The 12,414-nt window shown below is 29.0% G+C and overlaps 2 protein-coding genes across 2 annotated transcripts in view; both read left to right on the top strand.

Moving 5' to 3' along the window:
* Positions 1–3,665, top strand: part of LOC117171724 — a 7,785-nt gene extending 4,120 nt beyond the window's left edge. Inside the window, exons 4-5 of the mRNA XM_033359284.1 lie at positions 2,406–2,636; positions 3,007–3,665. Coding sequence (XP_033215175.1) covers positions 2,406–2,636; positions 3,007–3,120 — 345 coding nt within the window. The 3' untranslated portion in view covers positions 3,121–3,665. The remainder of the gene's footprint in view (positions 1–2,405; positions 2,637–3,006) is intronic.
* Positions 3,666–7,665: 4,000 nt separating this feature from the next.
* On the top strand, positions 7,666–8,778 carry LOC117172003 (tctex1 domain-containing protein 1-like). Its single transcript, XM_033359719.1, has 3 exons — positions 7,666–7,860; positions 7,964–8,157; positions 8,376–8,778. The coding sequence occupies exons 1-3, from the start codon at positions 7,810–7,812 to the stop codon at positions 8,539–8,541; spliced, it is 411 nt and encodes a 136-aa protein (XP_033215610.1). The 5' UTR covers positions 7,666–7,809; the 3' UTR covers positions 8,542–8,778.
* The last annotated feature ends 3,636 nt before the right edge of the window (positions 8,779–12,414 follow it).

Here is a 12,414-nt window from a genome sequence, read left to right on the forward strand (position 1 = left end):
AAAATTAAAATTCGAAAATTTTTTCTAAAGCCTCCAGGGGACTTCGTTTTCGCACGAAAAAATTTTATGTGCCCTTATTGCATCCGGACCCACAATTTTACAGTATTGAATTTTCATGTTGAACGCCGAATTTCCAATTAAAGGGTCGGAAAGCAGAACCGAACAAACGCTCAAGCAGTAGCCAGAAGTGGGGAACAACGCGCAGAAAACGCTAGGAAAGAAAGAACGAATTCCGTTCTCTCTTTCGCAGCGTTTTCTGCGCGTCATCAGCGCTCCATCAGTTCTGCTTTCCGAGCCTTCAATTATCCTCTATTATGAGTTATAATTTTGCTATTAAAATTGAAATGGTTAAATTTCGAAAAGTATAATTAACATTATGAAAATGTTCAATTTTTATACGACCTGAATTGACTTAAATAAATAGTAATTTTGAGGGGGTTGAGTATAAAAATGTGATGTCAGAATTCTTGGTAGCTAAACATTTTTTCAGTTTTCAATTAAATTCCGATTATTTGCATTTTTGAAAGCTTCACTGTACATTTTTTATTTATTTTTAATTGAATCGATTTAAAATTACTTCATCTTGAATGTTTTTCTTTTAGAATAATTCAATTATAAAGGTTTATAATTGAAAATTTTTCCATTTTAAACGACGAAAAATGAAAATGGCGGTGAATATATGTTTTAATTTTATACAAATTTGTCGAATCAATTTTCATGATAATTTATCATTATTTTATGTAATCACAATTCAACATTCTAGAATTTCAGAAGAATGCTCGGAAGAATGTCTGAATCAAATTTAGCATTTTTTAATTATGTTCTAGTAAGTTTTTTAGTTAATTATTTCCTTATAATTTCACCTTTCATTAAAAAAATGATGGTTCCACCTACAAGACGATAATTTGAGATCTAGAAGACTCATTATAATTTTTTATTAATTGAAAGGTGGAATTATAATTAATTTTTATATCCTATATAAAAAATAAAAATATGCTTTATTAACTAAAAATTAAATTCTAACCGTTTTTTGACTTTTTTTAGTCAATATTTTCAAAAGAAAATTTTGTTGTATTATAATATTAAATCGTGCACTTTTTTATGGTAACTTATAGTTTCATTAAAATTTGTTTTACGGATTTAAAAATATCGATAATTCAAAAAATGTAATTCCGAAATTTAATATGGCGTAACACCAGTAATTAACATTTTTTCTAAAAATCCTTTGAACAGGAAATTTCTCTTATATAACACTATCATTTCGCCAAGTTTCATTAAAATTGAGCGATCATATGCAGATTCTGATGTTTCTGCCGTATATTGTTCCTCCTACTATTTTAAAATTTGTATAGTAATAAATTATTAATAGTTTATATTGTTAATGTTAAAGAATAAGAATCCAAGGATGTAAACGCGGGCTCTACGTGCTCTTATAATTCTATTATTCTTCTTCTTCTGTAATTAAAATATGAGAAAAATACTGGGAACACTTGAAATACTGATAAAATATTTGATAAATAGAATTTTTAGAGTTTCGTAGCTCCGGGCGGAAACCCTTATTAGTTTCGGTTGGTTGTCCGTCCATCTGTCATACAACCGAATATGCACATAAGGCCCAAAACTCTCATGGGACCCAAAACTGACATAGGTTCCAAAATTGACCCAAATTGGACACAGGACTCAAAATAGTCAGTGTTCAAAATTAATATAGGGCCAAATTCGACATAGGGCCCAAAAATTTGCATAGGGCGCAAATTCGATATATGACCCAAATTCGACACAGGGCTAAAAATTGACATAGGACTCAACATAGACAATGGATCTAAAATTGTCATAAGACCCAAAATTTACACGGGGCAAAAAATGCTACGGTGCCCAAGATAGAAAAAGGGCCCAAAGTATATATAGGGTTTAAAATACACAGAGGGCTAAAAATTGAGATAGGGTCTAAAATCCTCATAGGGCCCAAAATAGACATAGGGCTTAAATTTGAAATAAGGCCCGAAATTGACGTAGGTTCCAAAATTGAGATATGGCCCAAAATAGCCAAATGACCTAAAATTGAGATAGGGCTCAACATTGACATAAGGTGAGAAATAGTCAACGGTTCTTAATTTGGGATACGTTCCAAAATCTTCATAGGACCCAAAATAGATATAGGGCTCAAATTCGGCACCGGGCCTAAAATTTAAATAGTGTCCAAAATTTATATGGGGCCCAAAATATATATAGGGCTCAAATTTGGCATAGGACCCAAAATTCAAATAGGGCCAAAAATGGATATGGGGCCCAAAATTGATATGGGGCTATAAGCTACGAAAACCTATTTTGTAGGCGCATCGCACCTATGTTGTTTATTGTTATCGTTGAAATTTTGTTATCTAAAATAAAAATGTTTTTTTTAGGAGGGAGAATTACGAGAAGAGACTTGTTGTCTTTTGAGGGCAGCAGCGACGCACAGCACCGAAGCTCATAAAATTGGAGGTGCATTTGGAGGCGAGGATGCTCATTATCTATTAGATTTAGATATGGCGGTTTTGGGAGCTGCACCTGAGAAATACGCAGATTACAGAGAACGAATCCGCGGGGAATATTCTTTTTTGAGTGAACCGATGTACACTGCACTCAGGCTCAAGGTATATCTTAATAATTTAAATACACTGGAACTTCGATTTAATCAGTCCGGGTTTGCGTCGTTCCGAAAATTGATGTTCTCGGAGGTTTCGTGATAAGAGGAGCCGCGGGGTCGAAAGAGAGGCGGTACTCAGTCAAGCGTGACAAAAATCATGAGAGCCGTACTCTCAGCATGCTGGTTCAATCAGGTTGCATCTTGCGTTCAAAAACAATTTAAAATTATACAAAAACTATTTTTTTTTGCGACCTGATTTTTTGCACTACAAGTGCCTTAAAGTTTAAATACCCACCACCAAAAATTAAGTAGAGTCGAATTAGAATACAAAACATGAAAGAAAAATGTATTTCCAATTTAAAAATCTTTTTTTGCAGGTCTTGCAGAATTTCGTGCAGATCCCCAATATTTTTGCAACCAAAGAATTTCGAGAAAAGTTTGAAGAACAGGCGCGACAAAATATTCAAGCAGAAGTGGAACTTCTGTCGTAGAATGTTAAAAAAAATTCTTACGACATCTTTGAGAATTGTCTTCATGAAGGAAAGACTAGTTGCTCACGAAACTGGATTGTGTGCTCGAAACTTAGATCTCAGGTCCGTGTTGGATGCACGGAATTTGGATTTTGTTTGAAGAAAAGTTTGTATGTTTCAAATGGTAATGCTGTGGCACAAGCACGAAGGAATTAGCGACCAGGAATATAGGTCGTAAAAAAGAAAAGATTATATGAGTGTGTGTTTTAACTGTTTATTTTACGTTGCAATAGGTTTTTTCGAAAGTACAACAGATTTTCTAATTTTAAGTATCTCCAGTAATACCCTCTAATAAGGGGCCGTTTCAAAAATACGTCAGACTGCCAGGGGCTAGAGACATATAAATGTGAATAACAATTTTTTGAAATCCTCTAAGAAATCCAAATTAGTTATTTTATTTCACAAGTACAGCACCCAATAATGAAATCCAAATACTTTTCGTTGAAAGTTCATTCATTTTAACTGAAATATCTAATATTATATTTTTTGTTCCGAATTCTTCTCTTTTGGTTAAAAATTCCACAATCTGGTTTGAACATTGAACTATTTTGCTATAAATTCATCTGCTTCGGTAGAAAATTAATCTTCTTGATTGCAAATTCAACGTCTTATTTAAAAGTTGTACTACTTTGTTAGAAATTCATTTTATTAGTTGAAAATACATTTCTTTCGTTGAAAATGTAACTATTTTGTTAAAAATTCGTTTTCAGTTGAAAATTCATTTTCTTAAGAAAATTTAAGCAATTTGAAAGTTGAACTAGTTCGTTAAAATTTATTTTATTGGTCTAAGATTTTAATATTTAAGTATTTTGATGAAAATTCGGTTTTATTTTGTTTGAAAATTAACTTTTTTTCCTGAAAATTAATCGTCTTGAGTTTAATATTCAACTAATAATAATTGTATTGAAAATTCACCTTTTTGGGTTGAAAAAATTCAACTATTTGGTTGAAACTTGAATTACTTGGTTAAAAAATGCATTTTACTGTTCGTATTTGTGACGTCACGTCGGACATGGCAAACATTTTCAAAATAGCGTGACATAACTTTTGAACGGTCCTTAATTATAATTGAATAAGCATGATTATAATTGTTATCCATCATCAACGACATTCATTGTACTTTGCAATTTATAAGATATTGCAAATAAGAACTGATTCTGAATTGGAAGACTTTCCAGGTTTAGTAGTTCTTTCAATTTCAAAAGAAAGTTGGAATTGTTTCGAAATGTTGATTAATTGTCAAAATACAGCAGCATTTTAAATGCTAATTGAATAAATGTTATTGTAGGGAATCGTAGGGTTGCGTCTATATACAGATTTCCGTTACTAATATTTATTATTTGCTGACGTCAGTAAATTTCAGTAAGAGGAATCTGCACTAGAAACAACTAGTGCTCCGTGCTTGATCGATTAAATGTTTCGACAATTCGAATAATTTTTACGTTTAACCGTTTTCACATTTAACCTGTATAAAACTTCAATCAACTAAACATTCCTCATCGTTTTCATCTTATTTTTCATGTGTTTAAAATAACTGAACTATTATTATTATTTAATCTATAAATTATAATTTTTTTATTTGTTTATCGCATGCTTCACAATCTTTCTCCTATTTGCCTTTTTCTCCCATTTTTTATTCTTCTATTTAATTTAATTGACCCTAACAAGAATATCAAACTATTTTTTATTAAGCTCATTCTTTTTGGTTGAATAGTCTACTATACTTTATGTTTGGTTGAGAATTCATCATTTTTGGTAAAAAAATGAATTATTTGGTTGAAAATTAAATTTTTTAAATGAAAATGCAACAATTTTGTTAAAAAGTCATCCGTTTTTGTTGAAAATTCGTCTTTTTGGGTTTAAAAGTCAACTATTGATTCGAAAATTAACTTTTTTTTTTAATTCTACAATTTGGTTGAAATTATTTTCTTTCTTGACAGAAAAAAGTTTCTTTATGGAAAATTAAAATCTTGTATTTTCATTTTGAAAATTCAACTATTTTTTAGAAAATTCAATATTCTGGTTAAAATATTGTTTCCTTCTTAACTAAAAAATCTTTCTTGTTTGAACATTCAACTCATTTGGTAGCAGTGTCATAATTTTTGATTAAAAATGCAACTGTTTGCTTAAAAATTAAACTGGTTTGGTGGAGACTTTAACTATTTGGTGGGAAATTCGTCTTTTTGGATTGAATTCAACAGTTTCTTGTTTCAAATAATTTTTTTAGAAATATCAACTATTAAATTTTTGGTTAAAAGTTAATTCTTTTGGTTGTAAATTTAACAACTCTATTATTGGTTCAAAATTTCTCTCGTTTAGTTAAAAATTCAACAACATGGTTAAATCTTCAAATACTTCGTTAAAAATGGATTCTTTTGGATGAAAGTTTCAGTACTTTGTTAAAAATACATTTTCTCGTTTCAAGATTTGTCATTTTATTTAAAAGTTGATCTCTTTAAATAAAAATTATATTACTTTGTTGAAAATGCGTTCTTTTTTGGCTTAATGAAACTGTTATTGATCTAAAATTAAAATATTTTTGTTGAAACTCAACTATTACATTCCCGCTTAGAACTTTTTGTCAAAAATGGAAATGTTTCGTTAAAATCAATCGGATTCATTAAGGATTTTAGCATGGACATAGGAAACAAGGGACTAGGCATCCCATTGCGGGGGTGATGCAATGAGGGGGGAGGTCCGCCACCTTTTGATGTCCCGCGACAAATATGGCAGCGCCCACATATTTATATTTTCATTGCAGGTTGTCGGCAAAAATGCTCGTGCGCATAATCAAATGGCACATCGTAAGATGGCGGCTCTCCCACTCATGGAATTCTCCTCCCTCCCGTGGATTCAACCCCGCTCGCCCAAGTTAGGATGGCATGCCTAGTCCCGTGTTTCCTATGTCCATGGATTTTAATATTTTGTTGTCAATTTTTTTGTTTAAAAATCAATGTTTTAAATAAAAACTTGCCGATTTGATTTTGGTTGAAACATAAATTTTTGTAATTGAAATTTCCACTATTTGGTTGAAAATTCATGTATTTTGTGGGGAATTGAACTTTTTCGGTAGAAAATGAATCTTCTTGGTAAAAGTTCATCTTTTAGTAGAAAATTAAAATATTTGATTGAAAATTAATCTCTTTTGTTGAAAGTGCAATATTTTCCCTTGAAATGTTAGGAATCTAAAACTTTTCACATTTAATTTGATATACTATTCACAGTATTGTTTTTAAAAGAATTTATTTACCTATTTTCGTGAAAAAGCTCTTTATTTTCCCTATTTTCGCAAAAAGCTCTGTATTTCCCCTATTTTGAAGGCATTTTAGCATGTGAACCCTGTTACCGTTATAGTTGAAAAAATATAGAATGTTAAACCGAATGAACTTTTCTACAGGTTAAATCTGAAATCGCTAAACGTAGAAATATAATTCGAATTGTTCAAAAGTTTAACTAGTCCAACGCGCAGGACTAGAAGCAGCCTGACTAAATAAGATAAGTGAAAAAGCAATGTTTGCGGAATTGTTAAAAAATGGTAGTGCAATTTTTTAGCATAAAATCTAAAAAATAAATTTCAGAAAATGTGTTGGCTTTCGTGCTGATGCTGAAATTAAAAATTGGATCTTTTAAACAAAGAGAGAATATGAAATAAAAGATAAGTTTTCTTCTAGTGATCGTGCGCAAGGACTGCTAGTTGAGTAATGATAATCAACGGGTGGAAGGTACTTCTTAAAAGTATCTATGCGCAGGTACACTATGCAAATTATTTATCGATAAGAAATAAGAATCTGAATCAACTTATTTCTTATTCTCCTACACATCTGGACAGTTACTATACTGCAAGTAAATCCTATCATTTAAACTTTATGCATTTATATTAAATTTTACAGTTTCCAAACAAACTTGGAATTTCATAAAAATGTAATTGAAGTTAATATGAAGCGCGTATGTGAGAACATTATAGATGTCTGGAAATAATTCAGAATCAAGTCGGAAACGGGTAAGATAAAAGACATCAATTTGTTTTTAGGGTTTAAATGAAATACTTCAAGACAAGTGCTTTTATTGTTATTGTATCTTGGATAATTGTATCTGTAGATACTATACTATTATATATATATGGGTTCAATTTACTGTATTTGGGGAAGTGGGGAAGACAAAATGAGTAAAAGTTTGCACACCGGAAAAGGATTATTATATATTTGAGATCTGTTACTCTTCCCTTTTATCAGATGTTATGTAAAAATATATGCAAATATGTGATGCAATGTGAATCCGTGAGAAAATAAATAAACAAAATAAATCGTTGCTTTTTCTTTATTTTTAGAATTCAAAAACAGATATAAGCTTCTTGATTTAGCATACAGTTTTTGTATCTAAGCAAATCGTTAAAAGTTATAATATTCTCATGATAATCAAACTTTTTAAAAATATTAAATAAAATAATTTTTAAGATATTAAAAAAAAAATAGAAATGGAGCCGTAGTTTTTTGTAGGATATTGATTGGGTGAATTAATTTGTTTGGTTTCCAAGGCACCAAGGATGGTAATCGATTTTCAGTAAAGAATTAGTTTGAGCTGTATTTAAAATCCAGTAAAGGTGAATTTAAAGAAAAAAGAGTAATTTTTATAAATGAGGAGGGGTGAATTATGCCGTCGAATTTTGAAGTCACTGACAGGCTGAATGTCGATAACGATCAGGTTTCAATTATTCTTTCTGGAAAAATAAAATGACAAGTTTTTACTCAAAGAAATTTTGTTCAAGACATTTTTCAAATATTTTTTTAAAATTAATTGTTTCCAGGTAGCAAAATACCAAAACTCCTATCGAATGGAGTCGCAAAATCCATTTAAAGTGGAAAAAGTGGAAAGAATTTTGGAGACGTGGATGAATAATATTTTAGAAAATGCTTCCTACGACGTTAACGAAAGTCCAAAATTGTGTGCACAAGTTGCAACAGAAATTCGTAAACGAGTGCAAATGTTAGCATTTGATAGGTTCGTAATTTTTATAATCAATTTTTATGATAGGTAAACAAATTATTAATTTTTGTTTTTTTTTTAATTAAAGGGGTTTTTTGTGCTTCTAAGGTAAAAAGAAAAATTCGGTTCAAGCACAAAAATCTTCCAAATTTAAAAATCCCAAAAACCTTTGCTTAAATATTTGTACTATGTAATATATAATTGACTATTACTTAATAGAAATTTTTTTGCAGATATAAAATAGTGGTCTTTGTAACGATAACGGAAAAAGGAAGTCAGGGTTTAGCTTCATCGATGATTTGCTTTTGGGATCATCAAAAAGATAATTACGCAAAATATGTTCTTGAAACTCACACCTTTATTGCTTATTGTTGTGTTTTTGGAGTTTATTACGAATGAAATTAGTTGCAAAGAATTTTGAAAATATATTAAGTCCTGTTAAGTAAAGAAAGTTTATTTTCATTAGAAATTTTCATATAAAAGTTGATAGGAAACTTAATAATAATTTGCATATTTGAATGGTCTCACGTCATAACCATGTAAAGGCTGAGGAAAACAAATTCAGCAGAGTAACGAAACGTTCTCAACATTTGAATTATTCTTTAAACAAAAAAATTTGAAAAGGCATTCGATAGTTTATAGAGCTCTATAGATCTTTCTTTTTTAATTTCGAAAAATTTAATAAATTCCAAGACAAAAATCGTCACATATCGTCCTTTGCCATAAACATACAAAAGTGCAATTAAAAATTGTGTTTTTGAATTGCGTTTTTAAACTTTAATTAACTTAAAATATATCAGTTTAATATCAGATAAAAAAATGGTCCAATACATAGATTTTATCTATTTTTTGCTCAGAATCAAATGGCGCCATTATTTTTTTCCGTATCTAGCGTATGTGAACAATTTTTTTAAATACAAATTTTGTGAATAACTGGAAATTAATTTTTTTTTTCGCAATGTGCGGTTGAATTTTAGAGTGTTTGAATGTTTGAGCGTTTAAAATGTTGAATTTTTTAGAGTGTAGACATGTTGATAAAAATTAAACAAAGAAAGATGCCTAAAAATGAATATAATAGTCTTTTTTATTTCTAAAGATATCCTTAAAATACGATAAGAATGTAATAAGTATTAACTAACATATTTTATCATGAAATATGTTAATGAGATTCTCTTGAAATTCCTGGAAGAGTTGACAACCTTTGATATTCCTTAAAATCTGTAGAAATTCTTTGAAATCTTAACATTAGTTTTGAAATCCATTGATAAACCTGATGAAATCCCTAAAAATCTCTAAAATCCATAGAAATCCGTAGAAATATTTTAAATATCACTAACACCCTTGATACCTTTTTAAATCGTTTAAAATTGGACGAACTTGGAATTTTTTTTTAAGACAATCAGAACTTTTAAAATCCTTTTATTTGAAATACCATGCAATTTATAACATCTATTAATCCTTACGAATTCCCTAGTAACCCTACAAAAATCGAAAAAAATCTCTTAAACATCTTGAAATTTATAATATCATTCAAAATCCCTTCAAAAATGAAATTTTTTTTGAAAACTTTTGAGATTCCTTGAAGTCCACAAAATCAGATAAAGTCTTAAAATCCCTTGAAATATTTGATATTTTTGTAATTCCTTAAAATCCTTTAAAAGACCATGAAAGTTTTAAAATCCCTTGAAATTGTTGAAATCCGTTAAAATTGGCTAAAATCTATTAAAAACCGTTGAATTCTGTTCAAATCCTCTGGAATTCCTAAAAAACTATTTAATTTGGTTAAATTCCTTAAAATCTATACAAATTTCGTGCAATCTTACAAAATCTTTTAATTTACTTTTCAATCCCTTTTATCCCTCAAATATTGCAAAATTCCTCTTAGTAATCATTTAAATTTCTCAATTCTTACGAAATCATTTAAAATTCCTTAAAAATTGTATTTTCTCGTGAAGATTTCCATTTTCAAGGTGGCCGTTTTATTCGATGAAGAAAATTGTCAGTTATTTCTCGGTTCACTAAATATTTTCACGAACTTTGTAATTAAAAAGTTCGAATTCTTAAGGCTGAATTTTTTTATTTAAATTAAACAGAACTAAACCGCAAATTAAAGCACTCAAGCTGAACTTCCATCGTTATCATTTTCGATACTCTTATTTGAAGAATAGATCAATAAATTTGTGAATGTTTAAAATTAAATTATGTCAAGTGATTCTAAGTGAGAAACATTAAGAATTTTCATTAAAATAAACACTTTGTAAATTAGAAGTTAAATTATTTTCATTTTAAGTCGTTTGAAATTAATAACTGTTCAATTTTTATTTATACATAAAAATGCAGTAATTTCAATAACAAAATAAAAAATGTTCCTGAAGTACTATAATTTAAATTGAAATGGTCAAAGTTTTAATATGACTTCTTGAATTCTTGTAAAATATCCTAAAATCTTTTAAGTTCCTTGAGATCCGTTAAAAATTTGGAAATCCAATCTTCAAAAACTTTGAAAATATGTTCAAAGGCAACGTGACAAAAAGTTATATTAGCCACCAATTTTCGAAAATAGTAGCATTAGTTTCATTTGTTCAAAATAGTAGTAAAATAGTTGCGTCGTCAAAAAAGTGTCAATCGTATTGTGAGTCGCATGCCTAAAATTTTAATATTTTTATTTGAAATTCAAAATTTTTACGTTTCTTTATGTAATTCATTTTGTGGATTGCGCCCTTGCAGCCCGCGCCCAGTGCGAAGACATCGACGCAGTGGGCAAAAAAATCTGTACACAAATTGTTACTCAGCAGGCGATGTTCCAAACGATTTGAAAATTAAACAAAAGTTAAAACTAACAAAATTCCACATGAATCTGTCATTATTTTCTTTACTAATTAGTAAAATTGAAAAAAAAATGTTTAGGAGAGTACCGGTTTTTGAGAAATGCTTGGATTAAATCCAAGATACATATGGATCAATGAAACAAATACCCAGAAAAGTTTTCTAATAGCCTCTCAAATAAAAAAATTTAAAAAATTTTTTTGTATATAAATTACTGAATATATATTCATGGAGATTGGCAGTGCCTCGTCAATTTATTTGCACTAAATTTGAACAATTTATGCAGCAAAACTGATTTTTAATTAAATTCATGAAAAATAATAAATAATTTGTTATTTTATGAACAAATTGATACAAAATTATCAACAGTAGGTATCTATAATGAAATAAATCAAGTTTTTTCTACTGAACAGGCCAAAAATTAAACGAAAATGTCACCTATTATATTTAGTCATTCAATAACAATTGATGACTGTTTCAACAAAATTAAATTAACAAATACATTGCCAGTCTATTTTTAGATGTTAAAACTTTTTTTCAACATAATGAAGTTACAATGAATAATTTCTAGGCCTTTAGGGAGCTTAAATCAAAATCAGCAAATTTCATTGTTGACAAAAATTGTGTCTACAAATTTTTATCATCTGAGGAATTTATAAGGAAAAAAATATGTTTTCACGGTATTAGTGTGATTTGACAATAGAAATAGCGGATCGTTATCTAGGTTTATAAAAATATTTTAAAAAATAGTTATTAACCGTTGGTCCCAGGTTTTTTTCGGGAAGTGTGCTATGTGGGTAATGTCTGAAAGAAACGCATCTTTTTTTCTTAAAAAAATCATTCTATAATTAATTGTTGTCAACAATGAAAATGGTTGATTTTCATATGAGCTCCTTGAAGGTAAAAAATGAGTTATTTCATTACGGTGAAAAAAAAACAAGTTTTTACATCTGAAAATAGCCAGACAGTACATTCTGTTGATTAAATTTGTGGGTGACTAAATATGATAAGCAAGTGATACTGTCGCATAACTGTTGGCGAATTTAGTAGATAAAACTTGATTTATTTCATCATAAATACCTGCTGTGTATAATTGTTTAAGAAACAATGAATTATTTATTATCGCTTAAAAATTCAATTAAAAAAAGGTTTTTGTCCATAAATTGTTCAAATTTTTAAGCATTTGCTAGGCCATTAGAAAATTTTCTTGGATAGTTTCTTCATTGATTCTGGGTATTTTGGATTGAATCCAAGTATTTCTCAAAAACCTTTTATCTTCAAAGCAAAACTTTGATTTATTTATTTTTGGTATTAAATACATTTTCTTAATCGGCTACGGTAGATAAATGTGTAATTTTATTAGCTCTGATTATAAAAAAATTGATTGATAAATTGTTACTACTCAGGCTTATTTCTAGTTACGGTTCTGTTTTTTAATTATTACAT

The sequence above is a fragment of the Belonocnema kinseyi genome, chromosome 4 (assembly GCF_010883055.1).
Source record: "Belonocnema kinseyi isolate 2016_QV_RU_SX_M_011 chromosome 4, B_treatae_v1, whole genome shotgun sequence".
Classification (NCBI taxonomy): Eukaryota; Metazoa; Arthropoda; class Insecta; order Hymenoptera; family Cynipidae; genus Belonocnema; species Belonocnema kinseyi.

Excerpts from the sequence above, each read along its gene's own strand:
- LOC117172003 (XM_033359719.1), top strand. The coding sequence starts at position 7,810 with ATGCCGTCGAATTTTGAAGTCACTGACAGGCTGAATGTCGATAACGAT. Across the intron at positions 7,861-7,963 it reads TGAATGTCGATAACGATCAG|GTAGCAAAATACCAAAACTC; the intron begins GTTTCAATTATT and ends AATTGTTTCCAG. Across the intron at positions 8,158-8,375 it reads CAAATGTTAGCATTTGATAG|ATATAAAATAGTGGTCTTTG; the intron begins GTTCGTAATTTT and ends ATTTTTTTGCAG.